Genomic DNA, 14714 nt, shown 5'->3' on the forward strand with positions numbered 1-14714 from the left:
AACAAACAGCTTTTAAAATGCATTACAGTTGGACAACTGAGAAAATTTGTATACTATGGTTTCCACATTTCCAGATGTTGTATTTCAAGACATTTAGTTTTTGTCCCCAAACAGATAGTGTGTATGCTAGTTTACTAGTGCTAGCCTACTTCTTGGTACTGCGGTTTCCTAAAAACACAGTCAACTCAAAAGTGCTCTTGCCATAGATATAATTTTCATTCATTCATTTTCTTTTCAGCTTAGTCTCTTTATTAATCAGGGGTCGCCACAGCGGAATGAACCGCCAACTTATCCAACATATGTTGTACGCAGCGGATGCCTTTGCAACTGCAACCCACCACTGGGAAACACCCATACACTCTCATTCTCTCTCTCACACACACACACACACACACACACACACACTACGGGCAATTTAGCTTACCCAATTCACATATACCACATGGCTTTGGATTTGTGGGGAAACCGGAGCACCCGGGAGGAAACCCACGCGAACATGCAAACTCGACACAGAAATGCCAACAGTGCAGCCGAGGTTTGAACAAGCGACCATCTTGATGTGAGGCGAATGTGCTACACTGCGACCCCGTACAGCGTATGATGATTTTATCCACGTTAATTAACGTTGCATTGTGTAGGATATAAAAGCTGAAAGAAATACGTACATCCACTTTTTACTATGGAAACTGAAGTTGTAGCGCTATGTTATTTGAAATCATTCGTTTAAGATTTAGCCTATAGACATTTCCAAAGTATAAATGCGACCCACACACTTAACCGCATATTTTCGTGAATGTTACCTTTTCAGTTCAATTGCAACATAATGTTTCACCTATTAACTCAAATTTTGACCTTACATGGGAGGGTTTTATGGGGTGTGAGGGCGACCAGCCCGTCCTCCGCCGGCTCTTCCTCCTCCGCCCACAGCGGATTCTCACTATGACTCGATGCTCAGACACTGGAGAACTGCTCGTGCGGATGCTGGATGACAACATGGATTTACAAATGAAGATTCTGCAGGTACTTCTCGCTGTTCTGTGTAAGTACTAATAAAAACACGCAACTTTATGTCTAACGATATAACACTAAATTGCAAAATTGAATGACAACACTGAATTTGCAGATGAACTTTAGTGTTGTTACTGTAATGACTTTCAAACATACCTGAGATCTGTGTAACAGTTTTGTAATAGTTTTATTGGCCTCTATATTATAACTTGCATAACTCTACTAACTGTTTTAGTTCATTTAAAATGTTAATGTTTTCCACAAATTATGGTAGAAGTTGATTATTTAGTCTTACAGAAAAAGTACTATACACTGTAAATCCTGGCTGCCTTAAAATTTTAAGCTGAATTAAATTAACCTTATGAGTTCATTGAACTTATACTATGTTAAACTGACTTGAAACAGCTTGCGTAACTTATAAAATTAATAAAGTTTGAACATGATTAACTTAGTTTAGTAATCATATAATTTTTAACAGTGTAGTTCATTAAAACACAATTCTTTTCATCCAGTTTATTTTTCAAGCCAATCATATGTGGTTAGATTTTTTGTTTGTTTGCATTAGTTTCCATCATGCTTTGTATAGAACTTTTAATTGAACTATTATTTGTGTGTTTTGTGGTAAAATGACCTGTTAGTGTTCAATATGTTTCTGTCTTGTTGAAGTTTTTGTGGTTATCAGCATTTTCTGATGTGTTGAGGTTGTGGTCAGTTTGGATGGCAGTAGCCTGTTCTGCATTTAAAACAACAATATTTGCGCTAATGTCATTGCATCACAGTTGCGCATACAGTGTAACAGCATTTTGTTTGCTTTTAATGTTAGCTGTGCCAACAATTAAATAGATAGTTTACCAAAAATATGAAAATTCTGTTGAATGCAAACAAAAATATTGAAGTTAGCTGAAACCCTCTAACCATTGACATTCATAGTATTTGTTTTTCCTACTATGGAAGTACTTCTAACTATGGTTACCAATTTCCAGCTTTCTTCAAAATATCTTTTGTGTTAAACAAAAGAAAAACCACTTGAGGAAGAGTAAATAGTGAGTAAATATTCTATTCTATAAGTGTAGACCATCAGATTGAGTAAAAAAAAATGGGGTAATTTTTTTTAGCTAGCATCCACCTACTTAGCATCCACCCATAATCTTCACAAGTAGGAAACTAATATATAAAAGATTACAAACAAGTTTGACCAAAATGAAAGTTTGATGTTGATTTACTTGTCCTCAGGCCATTCAAAATGTAGGTGACTTATTATTTTTATTAGATATTTAATAAACATTTTGACTATACTCTATCTCTTTTTAATTTTCAACCTTCTTGAAGAAATGGGACAGAGACCAAAGGATTTGAAACCAAGAGGGCCACTGTACTGAAAAGCTTAGCTTCAACTCCAATTAAACAAACCTGAGCAGCCAATTAATGTCTAGTCTTAGGAATACGTCATACTGGACTTACAGGATTCCAGCTTTCTTCAAAATATCTAATTTTGTGTTCAACAAAAGAAAGTAAGTCAAAAAGGTTTGGGATAAGTGAGAGTAAATGAAAGTAAATAAGAGCGAGTAAATGACAGAATTTTCAGTTTTCTGGTGAACTACTCTGTAACTAAACTTTTTAAGTTGTGCCGATTGAACATTTTTTGTCTGCAGAACTGGAATGTCTGAAGTTGAGTGAACAAAAAAAAACTGTTTTGGAAATTGGTATTTTGTACTAAGAAATAATACATTATCAGAGCAAACAAACAAAAAACAAGCAGAAATAAAACTAAAACGGAGACAAATGTTTACATTTAAGCATTTATTAGACACAAAATTAGAAACAGGTCAGGAGGCAAAACAATAATAACCATAAACAAGTATCAAAACATGGCAGGACAAACAGGGAAAACCACTTTATGATGCTTCACATGGGGGAAAAAGACTCAGCAAAGAGTCTGTGTGAATGAAAGGTGTCTTTATAGTCCTAGTAGTTAGTCCATCATGAGCTTCCAGCTGTGTGTGAGTAATCAGGAGACCAGAAACTGGTTCCTCCATTTGAATTATAGTTTGAGCATTTGATTTGCCATATAATTATTACAGGATTTTACTTATGAAAGTACTTTACTTTGATCATGAAAATTAAATATCAAATACATTTGATTTCTCATTCAAAAATGCATTTTGACTTACTATTTGATTGTTTAATTTATCATTTTGTTTTGAAAGTTGGATTTCTTATTTGATCTTTTTAGCCATTTGAAATTTCATTTTGTTAGGAAAAAACATCCATATACAGTATATGCCTAACAGTTAAATACAAATTAACAGTCCACATGCACTAAACGTTTCTTTTTGTAGAGCGAACTAGGTAAATGTGAGATGAAAATTAACATTAAAAGTCTTTCTGCATTTTTGTTGTTGTTAGGGTTAGAAATACTGCAACCTTTATTTTTCAAGTGACGAGGTCTGAAATTAACAAGTTGGCAGAAGCTATTTTGGGTGAAATTGCAAAGTTTTGCTCACAAAACTAATCTTTTTAACTTAATTTAGGTCAAGTAGATGTGTTAAATGTAGTAGTACAGACATTTTTACTGATTTTTGCCAAACCATCAAAAAAAAACAACAGTGCAGTGTGACTTTGTTAAGCAACACTATGGTCAAAGCGTCGTGGTTAAATGGTGTAGCATACTTGCCCAAACTATTCTAAATGTGTCTAAACTGGCTTACTGGTCATAATGCAGGCACTGGACTGGAAACACATTCTCTCTTTAACCCCACAGTCTGACCTCTAGTTTCTGTTTCCGCTGATGTTCATGGTCTGTCTCGTTTCATGTGTCCTTCAGTTCTGTATGCTTTCTGCATCCTTTAAAAGCTCTCATTGTATTATAACTATGTGACTGCCCCTTTAAATCGTGAATGGAGAAGTCTGAAGATGTACTATATAAGTTACTTTATTCCTTGGTTTGTGGATTGTTTCTCACATGCATTTTTTTAGCAGATTGCCTCGTTTCTTCTTAACTTTAGATTAGATTAAAACTATACAATCACGATAAACTGTGAGACCAGATGGCCAGGATAGATGAGGATGTTCAAATATTGTTCACATCAGACTGAAACTCTGCTCAAACATGTTTAGACATATTTTGAGTTGTTATATTAAATCCAAGTCAACCAAACACTTACTAATTCACATTTGGTAAGAGTTTTGTATGATGTTGAGCCATTCTGTTTCAGTTCAACAGGATACATGTCTAGTTTCAAGATCATTTGTCCTTGAAGAATGCTTTATTAGAAGAAAACAATATTAACTGCATGCAAAGTGATGCATGTTTGGTTTTTGTCCACTGAAAATGTGACCAATTTAATTATGTATTCATTAGGATACCAAAGTAAAAGTCTAATAAAAACTAAATCTAAAAAGATACTAAGGTAATTTGCCAATTTTGAACTGCCACATTACCATTTAATGCTAAAAAACTACCATTGTATTATTTACTGATCTCTGTGCAAACATAACAGTCTTATTTCATCTTTCTAAAGTCATGTTAACCCCATCTAACACTGAAGTTGAAGCCAAATTTGACCACTGCTCTAAAGTAGTGGATTACTCAGTAAATATACATCCATGACATTCAGACTTTTCTTTAAAATGGTATAAAGGTTTGTCAAAACCAGATGAATGATCATGAATACAAAGCTTGACACATCTTTAAATGATATTCTTTATTGTCAAGCAAAAAACTCGTACCATAAAGTTCAACTCGTGAAGATTCTCTGTGATTATGTGGCTAATAATTGTTTACTATCTCCAAGGATTCCCACATCAAAGTTTTAGTGCACACAGTCACTCCATCCCTTATGAGTTCACGCTGTGACACGTCTCAGCAAATTCCGTCCCTGATTACAAAAATACTAACAAACTACATTTTATAAGATATCATGCAACATATCAGGCAGTATATTGTTTTGCTTCATTATTCTTGTTTGTCTTTCGTGTATGTTGGTATATTTGCCCATACAAAAGACTTGTTTTACAGTTTTTTACAATTGCTATGACAGTTTTTTCAATACATTTAACAAGTTTCCTATCTCCTAACACAGTTAGCACAACATCCGTCGCTGTAGGCTATACAATTAACACATTTCTTGTTGCTTTCACACAAAATGCATCCAGTTAATGCCAATTTAGAATGCTTGAACTTCTTTTACACACAAACTCAACCAAGACCAAAACAATGTAACTTTACAGTTAAATTTACAAATGCTTTTACACGGTGAGTCAGAACAGATAACATCATGTTCTAAACACAACTTATATAGGCTAAAGTCAAAGTGAAAAGCTGTTCATATTGTCAATTGAAACACAAATATATTCCCTGTATTTTATTCCATTGCCAATGAGAAACAGCTTATTGCAGTTATGTGTATATATTTATATATATCACAGCTGATTCCCATCTAGGAACCACACTTATGTGTTGAGGTTTTTCTAATCACATCATCATACATGTAAATTCTAAAAGATGACTCTTGAGGCTTTTGAAAGGAACAGTGAGCGCCTCAAAGACCTCCGTCACCAATACGTCCAGGTAAGGTTATGCAATAGTCATTACTGTACTATACACAGTGTGTTTCGCAGTAAACTACTCTATAAACCTGAAGTTCATTAGTACATACAGTAGATATACAGTACAGCACAGCATTTACACTGTGTCTAATTACTTTCAGAGACGCATGGAGATGGAGGACAATCAAGTCCCACATGAAATTATCCATGTTGATGAGGCTGGATTCAACTTGGCGAAAAGGCATTGTCGTGGGATAAACATTATAGGCCAAAGGGCCACAGTTACCATGTCGGGTCAAATGCTGAAGATCAGGCAGAATAGAAGATTACTTTGTTTTTTTATTATAATTGCGGTGCTTTTTCTGTGTGTATATCTTGCAGTAATGTCCATTTGCAAATAAAGTCTGCACTGCAGCAATTCAGTGTCTTTATTTATTTATTTTTTACACAAACTGTAAAGCTACTCTGAGATGGTCATTCATTTTTTGTATTGAATATTTGCAGCATAAGAAACAAAATGCAAGCATTTACTAACCCCAACAACACTAAAATGTAGAGTCTTCAAATATAAGGGCAGAGCTGACACATAAAATAACGCAGTTTCTGTAATGTCAGCTGATGATAGTGGGTTTTTTTTGTCAATATGTTATGATTGACTAAATGTTCCTGTTGGAAGAGAACATGTGTTAGTGCTTTGAACAATTATTTGATTTTGAAACTTGTTTGCTGTGTTTTGTTAGACATGGTGTACTGTGTTAGTTTATTATTGTATTTTGAACAGTAGTTTTGGGGTTTAGTTTTGCCAATTGTGTGTTTTAGGTGTGTTGGTGCGTTAAGAGTTTAGAAAACTTGTTAAATGTATTGAAAAAAACTGTCATAGCCACTGTAAAAAAAACTGTAATATGTCTCAACAGGTTTCAGCATCAATAACACTCAGGGTTTTAATGTGGGGACAACAGGAGCAAAGATTTTTTCAGGGTCATCAACAGAGCAGTTTGGGTACACTGTACGGCAGTTCAGCAACAGCCAAGGAAAATGGTAAGATTCACATATGTACAGTATTATAATCATAATTGTGCACGTTCTTTTTATTTTATTTGTTGCTCTGTGCAACAGTCAGTGAAATAAATATTATTTCATTTTGAGTTAGCATCTAATTTCAAAAATGTGGCGGCCCCTGTTAGATCAGGGACTAAGCTGAAGGAAAATGAATGAATGCAAGTTAAAAAATGTCTCTGATATTATGCTAGGCCAAATCCTCAATAAAATTACCTAGTGCCAAATGGTATTTTGGATCTTTCAAACATCATATGCACTTAACCAGGTGACCTAGTGAGGGTTTTTGAGACTCTGGCCTGTGCCCTAGCAGATATCACAAATTTGCCACATCCACATCAACATTTTCTCTGCTACATCTGTGATGGTTTATGGTGTGGTTGCTTGTCTGTGTCCTGTTATCCAAATGGCCTATGTTCCCAGCAAAGTGTTTGGCTTCCAAATCCCAACACCCAACCTCCATGGGCCAGCAACTGGCTATCCAGCTCTTTATTTATTTATACTTAGCTTTTTTCCATTTGAAAGCTTCCTTTCACAACACATGCAAACATCTGAACCTTCTATTATGAGTCCGACTGCAGTACAATCTCAGGCCATAGTTTCCTTCACCACTGCCTTAATTTCATTCCAGATCAGCTGTTGTTTCTTCCGAAATTTGCTTTATCAAAACATGGGACTTCCAGGGCCAGCTCTTCCCTAGTCGACTGCTCCCACCATCACTTTATGGTGCACCCAAACCTCAGCTCCACCTTCGTCCCATTCTCACTGCCACTCTTGCTCTGGGAAGCTTGTAGACTCATGATGCTGCAGAACTTCTAACATACATATTACCTTGAACTCCTCTTCAAAAAATGAACAAAGGTAGACTTAGCTTGTAGGAGCTTGCAGGAGAAATGCTTCCATGTACTCATAGCCAGCCCTGTTGCCTTGGCCCTGTAGTCCGGAGGTTAAGATTGCTGCTGATTGTTCCTGTTATCATCCTTAGGACCTGATCAGGCTGCCACTAGTAGAGCCATCTGTCACATAGCGCTCTACTGCAGCAACTTATCTGCAAGATATAGCAGGGGTGTCAAACTCAGTTCCTGGAGGGCCACAGCTCTGCACAGTTTAGCTTTAACCTTAATTAAACACCTGATTAAACTAATTCAGTCTTTCATGATTGTTTGAAACCTACAGGTAAGTGCAGTGAAGCAGGGTTGGAACTAAACTCTGCAGGCCTTCAGCCCTCCAGAAACTGCTTTTGATACCCCTGTATTAGAATCTACTAGTTATCTGACAGAAGACGCAGCCTGGTCATTCTGCGAGGGACCAGCAGTGACAATTGGATGAACTTGGAAGGACAGCATAGACAGCCATGATGAGGAATTTGATACAATGTCTATAAAGATCTGTTCTCTAGATGTAATTGCATGTTATCCCTTGGTTCATGACCTGCTCCCATTTGATACAAAAACTTTGATGTATAATTTTTTCTGCTCTGTTTATCCTCTCATCCAGAACTACTGCCCTAAATTAAAATCTGGATGAGCTTTTGTCACTTCTTACCATGTTTTTATTGAACCTTTACCTTTAGGTACTGCATCTGTGCCTCAGCTGCATCCATTGCAGCTTCTGGTCTCTACTTCTCAAATCACTGCTACTCTTACTCTATTAACCATTAAGTCAGAAGATTCATGGTACTCCAGCACTTCTATCATGTGCATACGAGTCAATTTGAGGGGATTCAGTTTGCAAGAGCTCCCATAGAGCTGCTTTCAGATAAACTGGCCTAGTGGTTAGAGCATCAGACCTGAATGAGCAGTTTTCTACTTCCCCCTCAGTACCCACAAGCAGCAAGACACCAATAGGGCAAGACACCTAAACCCTAGATGTTCCCTCATCACCACAGCAAATGACTGCTAACTGGTCCTAGTGTGTGCAGACAGTCTGTGCGTGTTTTTAATGCTAATTGCTTACTAGGATACAGAGGACTGTGAATGGATTTGGAGTGTAGCTTAACATTTTTGGCCTTCATGAGTACCCTCTGCGGTCAATCGATTTAAATGTTATCACTCAATTTAATGGCCGTTATCAGTGGTTATCAGCTGATAGATATGGGCCAGTAGGGGACTTCTGAGTCTACCAGTAGTTATCATCCATACACATTGTTAATCAGCTATAGATCACATATGGCTGCGGTCAGAAGTTAACGAGAATTATTTATATTATTTATAAAATTTCCCATAATTGTATTTTATTAACGTCTACCCCTACCTTAAACCCAACTGTCAAAGTAATGTAAAAACAGATCTGGATCTGGAGTCTCTAGTATAGCTGATTAACCACGTGGATGGATGATAACAGCCGTCTGAGCCTACCAGTAGGCACAGAAGCCCCCTACTGGCCCATATCAATCAGCTGATAACCACTGATAATATCCATTTAATCGAGTGATAACATTCAAAGCGGGGGCTGCAGTTCAGCACTGGTGGAAATTGGAAACTTGTATAACAGCATCTCTCCAAACTTTTGACCATACTGAATCTCACAATCATCACAGGTGTGTCTCTGTACTGACTTGCCTTTAAGAGTTGCATCAGATGTTTTTCCGAGGCTTTAACTTAGTTCTGTAGTAGTTGGTACTGGGACATCCTCTGTAAAAAAAAAAAAAAAAAGAATTTCTGTAGATCTTAATTAAACAATAAATATATTTTTGCCCACCTCATCAGTCTCTACAGTCAAGTTAGAATCCCCCTTGCACACAAATTCAAATTTTCCATTAATCCCAGTAGGGGTGATTTTTGACCTTAACTCTCTGGCACAGCAGATTTGACCAGTTTATTTTTATTGCCAGGCTGAAAAGAGGTCCTGAAATAGTGAAGCCTGTAATAATAGCAATCTCCAACCTGCACTAGACCAATGTTAGTTATTTTCTCCGGTGAGACTCTCAGGTGGAACTCATCAGTATTGATTGATTGATTAGTTCCTAATTATTTAGTAATTATTTAGTAAAATATAGTTTGGTTTAGTGATTCTGCACAACACATCAGCAGCAGTGAAAACAATAGTATGATTTATTAATAGTTGGAATTGTGGCCGTTACTGTATCAGTCCTCTCAATACCCATATATACAGAGCACACACTTCCTGTAGTCATTCAATTTCTCCATATCCAGAGTTACAAAGAGGCCAAGTTCCTTTAGAATCTATCGACAGGAAAATGAAGGTCTTCCTCTCATTCTCAACATAACAACTACACTAGCACACATTCCCTATATGCCAGCTAAAACTGCTGCAGTAAGTCATACATTGTAGGTAAAATATACAAAGAAAAGTTTTATCTACTCTATGCAGAACTTCCTTAAACATCTGGTTGCTCCATAATTATTACATGGAAGGAATGCTGGCTCACTATATATAATTTGTTGTATAAAAAGTATGACTTAATTGTTTCTTCTATGCACCGCAATGCAGACGCAAACAATTCGGTCTCAGTTCCGAATTCTTTTCTTTTTTTTATATTTTATTTAAACAACAGCAAATATACAATTTAAACATGACATCCAAACAATACAAACATAACTAATAACATAAATTAACTAAAAAATAAATGACATAATCAAAATAAAAAAAAATACAACTTTAATATAGAAACCTTTACAATGACAATATAACTAAGGGATTATTTAACCTACCCAATAGACAGCAGGTTTACTATTCCATTAACTTCAACTCCTTTGCAACTATAATTGTATCTTGACATTTCTTGCTATTAATATACTGGAACGAGTCTATATATAAATAAAAATCTATAATAGAAAACATTAAACAAGGTTTAGAAATATTAAATATACATTTATGACTATGAAATTTACCTAATAAAATCAAAAGATCCATTATAAATTCCACAGATAAATTGTTTGAGTCAAAGTAAAATATAACATCTTTGGGGGTCAAATTACATCTAAAACCATTTGACCTGCTGGAGTGTTCGTGAGGTAACGTTTTATATCCTCTCTCGGCTGTTACAAAAATAACGTTACTTGTGGATCCAGACACAAGTGTGTCTGCACAGTGAGTTTTCTCCACCGCTCCGCCGTGTATAATGGATCAGCTGATTGCCATGCCTGTTTAACATCAGTGTCCATGTCACTGTTTGCTGAACAGCACCAGAGCTGCTCTGACCATTATGGCCCATTTCTACTGACTGGTACAGTACAGTATGGTACGGGTCGGTAGGGGTCACCTTTATCAACCTTGCTTTTCCACTACCTAAAGGGTACCAAGGTGTGGTGTACGACAGAAAGTTTCAGTCGACGTCATTCTCACTCGAGGAAATCTCGCTCAAAATACAGTTGTTCACATATCATACGAGAAGGCAGATTTTGTTCTTCTTGGCTTTGTGGCTGTACATCAGGACAACGACAAGGTTTGTTTGAGCTCGGGTCAATCATGGCTCGTTATTATATGTATAAAGTATTACGGTGTAATGTCTTGGCTGTGTATTTAAAAGTGCCGGTTTGTTTTTGTTCTCCTGCTTCTGTATGCACGAGTGACATTTCCCTGTAAACCAATAGCATTCAGCTGCGCGTCTAGCTCTGCCTTTTGGTACCCTTTTGCTGTGCTAGGTACCCTTTGCAAATCCGAACCGTACCGTACCATACCGGCCATTAGAGCCAATCGCAGCCCTTTCTGTTGAGCATGTCACCAATCATAGGCGTTTAAGAACTCGCTTGACAACGCTCAAAAAGCAAGCGGGATAATATTTACGTTTGTTAATTTGCTATGAATGCTCATGCTGTTCTGTGCATGTAGCTTTGTTTGATGCATTCAACAAGAGTGTTTTCTTTAAGCAGGCAAAATATAGTACATATATCTGACTGCTTGTATTAAAGAACAAGATTGTATAAAAAATAATATATAAAAATAAATGATACATTTTAACACAAGAATTGATGGGTTGCTAAGTAAAATATCAAATTATGTATAGAAAGCATCATCAATTCACCGTGATGCAGCGAGATATCGAATTAAACCCAATTGATTGCATGATAATCGTAACCAGAACCAAACCGTGAGACTAGTGTAGGTTTACACTCCTATTTTTTTTGTCACATTTTATCAATTTGTCTTCAGATTTCTATTACAGTACATATTTTAAAGGCTTTTTCTTAAAATGCATTTTTTCTACAGACATAAATATCCAATTCAGCAGCACTTACTATGCATACACCAAAATTTATTCATATCTGTATTCGAAAGGTTTTACAGTGGGGTTTTCATACATATTTTGCTGAATTATACACAACATTTTATTATTAATTGTGAAAATCCCCTCTGTACACATTTTTCAATTTATGTAAGGTAAGAATAAATAATTAATAATAAAAAAAACAAGAGTTTTTAAAACCTGATTCAGTGTTCAGCAATTTTGTCTGATTTGCATATTTAAACATAGTGTAACCAGGGCTACTAGTAAATAGAAACCGATAGCCCAACATATTTAATATATAGCAAGCACTAACAACATTAATATGATTTTTAAATAAATTATATTGGGTTAAAATATGTAGATTATAAATATTAACATTTAGAAATGTGATTGAACAGTGTAGTATCTCACCTCTGAAACCTCTGTCCATATTCTCACCTTTGAATATGGTCCAGTGAATCGTCTCAACTTTTTTTCATTGTTTCATTGTCTGCCTTTTTTCTTTTATATTTTACATTAGGCTATTATTTGTGCATAAAAATATGTAGATATAGTAATAGACATACCGTTTGTTTGTTTTTTTGAAAAAAATTTTTTTGGACATCCTTACTGCAAACTTAAATGAGCGATAATATCATTAAATATGGAGGGGAAAAAAAAGGCAAAAAAAGGTACACACAACCGTCACATCTTTCAAAAGAAAGGAACGCAAGTTAATTAAATAGAGTTAACATTTCCCTGCTATTGTCAAATTGAATCTAATTTTATCTATTTGTTTTTGTTGTTTTGTCTAAATACAGAGAATTCTTTTCTTACCTCAACCTCTGTTGTCTTAATTTGTCCACTATTGTTGTACCATCTCTCTCTCCACGGGCAAACCTTATCTTCTGAACGAACTGGTTCAATTACATTTACTTTGCTTATACTATCACACTACAATTACTACAATTTAGATAACTTGTCATTTTAAAACTTCTTAATGTAATCAATCAACTGTGAAGTATAATGATAACTGATAACTATTAGTTATTTTAGTGTCTTGCCCTAAATCTGAGTGTTTTTTAACAACCTCTGTTGTGCAACAGGTCAGATGAATCATTTCCTGCTCTAGCGTGGGCACTATTGTGGGGGGTCTGCTTCATGCTTTAGTTTGTGTGATACTGAATGCTGCTGATGTCATCATTCTTCCTGTGAGTCCAGTATTAGCTCAGTCTGACTGATCTGGTTGGGCCTCAAACAAAACACATGTTAGAGACCCCTAAATCCATTTCCAAAGACAATGAGTCACTATTACACAGAATCCTTTTCATCAGAATTCCCAGTTCTGATGTAAATAGATTGTGTTGAAACCCCTCAACCTTTTCTACACTTGATATTTAACAGTGATTTACAATTTTAAAATAAAAAAGAACTATTATAAATGGTAATGACAACTACTAAATATGGAATATTGACAGTTATACAAATGCTAAATGAATATGTCGTGACATCTAAAAAGATATGTGTGTGCATCCTTCCTCATTAAATGGTGCTATTGATAAAAATTTCCTTTAGCAAGTGTTTTCTGTTGTTGCAAATTCCACAAGTTATAAAGTACAAGAGATGAGTTCTGAAAGTAAAAACGCCATCAATTTGTTTCTATAGACAAACTGATTTTTTAAAATGACAGAAAGCTCTGAGGATGTTAATTACTCTTTTATTTTTATCTTCTGGTAAATTGACACAAATATAATAGCATTTACAGTATATGTAGCAACACTTCAACTGAGCTCTAATTGTGTAATGTGGCTGTGTAATAGAGGAATAGATGTTGTTTGTTCTGTCACAGGATGTGCAGTGAGTGAGCTTGTGTGTCAGTGTTTGAGGAATGCTGTGTTTAGTCTGGGCACAGCAACTTATCACGTTATGACAACCTAGTAGGGATACGCTGTGTAATTTAGTGGGTGTGTTCTTATTATGTAATGGATGCCTATTGCACCTATACAGAGAGAGAGAAAAAGAGAGAGAGACAAACAATCTTGGATACTTTTAAATACACTTTTTGCTTATGCTATTGGTTGCTTTTGGAGTCCTCTTTTTTGTCATTCATTCATTTTCTTTTTGGCTTAGTCCTTTTATTCATCAGGGGTCGCCACAGCGGAATGAACCGCCAACTTACCCAGCATTTGTTTTACACAGTGAATACCCTTCCAGCTGCAACCCAGTAATGGTAAACACCCATACACACTCATTCACACACACACACACACACACACACACATACACTACCTATATCGCATGTCTTTGAACTGTGGGGGAAACCGGAGCACCCGGAGCAAACCCACAGGAACATGTGGAGAACAGGCAAACTCCACACAGAAATGCCAACTGTTCCAGTTGGGGCTCGAACCAGTGACCTTCTTGCTGTGAGGCGATCATTCTACTCACTGCGCCACCATGTTTCCCCCTCTTTTGTAGCAACATAGTTAATAACTGATCTATAATACGTAGTTAATAACTGATGCTGTATTAACACCTATACTGTTCCTCAGGCTCCTTGTGGGATCTCCATGGAAGGGTTACACTCAAAATCGCAAGGGAGAAATCTATAAATGCGATATGAACAACCCTGGAAGCGTCTGTCAGCCACTGAACCTTCAAAGTAAGCACACATTTCCCATCATTCCTAGTGATATGCACTCATTGTCCACTTTATTAGATACTGTTCAGGTGCGTGTTAATGCAAATACCTGTCAGCCAATCACAAGATACTGTAGCAGCTGCATTTAGTTATTCATTCATTCATTCATTCATTCATTTTTTTTCCAGTTTAGTCCCTTTATTTATTAATCTGGGGTCGCCACAGCGGAATGAACCCCTAACTCATCCAGCATATGTTTTATGCAGCGAATGCCCTTCCAGCTGCAACCCA

General features: G+C 36.1%; 1 protein-coding gene across 2 annotated transcripts in view; it reads left to right on the forward strand.

Moving 5' to 3' along the window:
* Window positions 1–943: 943 nt before the first annotated feature.
* The window catches only part of itga2.2 (integrin, alpha 2 (CD49B, alpha 2 subunit of VLA-2 receptor), tandem duplicate 2), a 47554-nt gene continuing 33783 nt past the window's right edge, over window positions 944–14714 (forward strand). The window contains exons 1-3 of one of the 2 annotated variants that reach the window (XM_056466232.1): window positions 944–1039; window positions 6471–6594; window positions 14335–14444. In XM_056466232.1, coding sequence (XP_056322207.1) covers window positions 979–1039; window positions 6471–6594; window positions 14335–14444 — 295 coding nt within the window. In that variant the 5' untranslated portion in view covers window positions 944–978. The remainder of the gene's footprint in view (window positions 1040–6470; window positions 6595–14334; window positions 14445–14714) is intronic. The other variant, XM_056466233.1, reaches the window with a different exon arrangement.

Source organism: Danio aesculapii, chromosome 10 (genome assembly GCF_903798145.1).
Source record: "Danio aesculapii chromosome 10, fDanAes4.1, whole genome shotgun sequence".
Classification (NCBI taxonomy): Eukaryota; Metazoa; Chordata; class Actinopteri; order Cypriniformes; family Danionidae; genus Danio; species Danio aesculapii.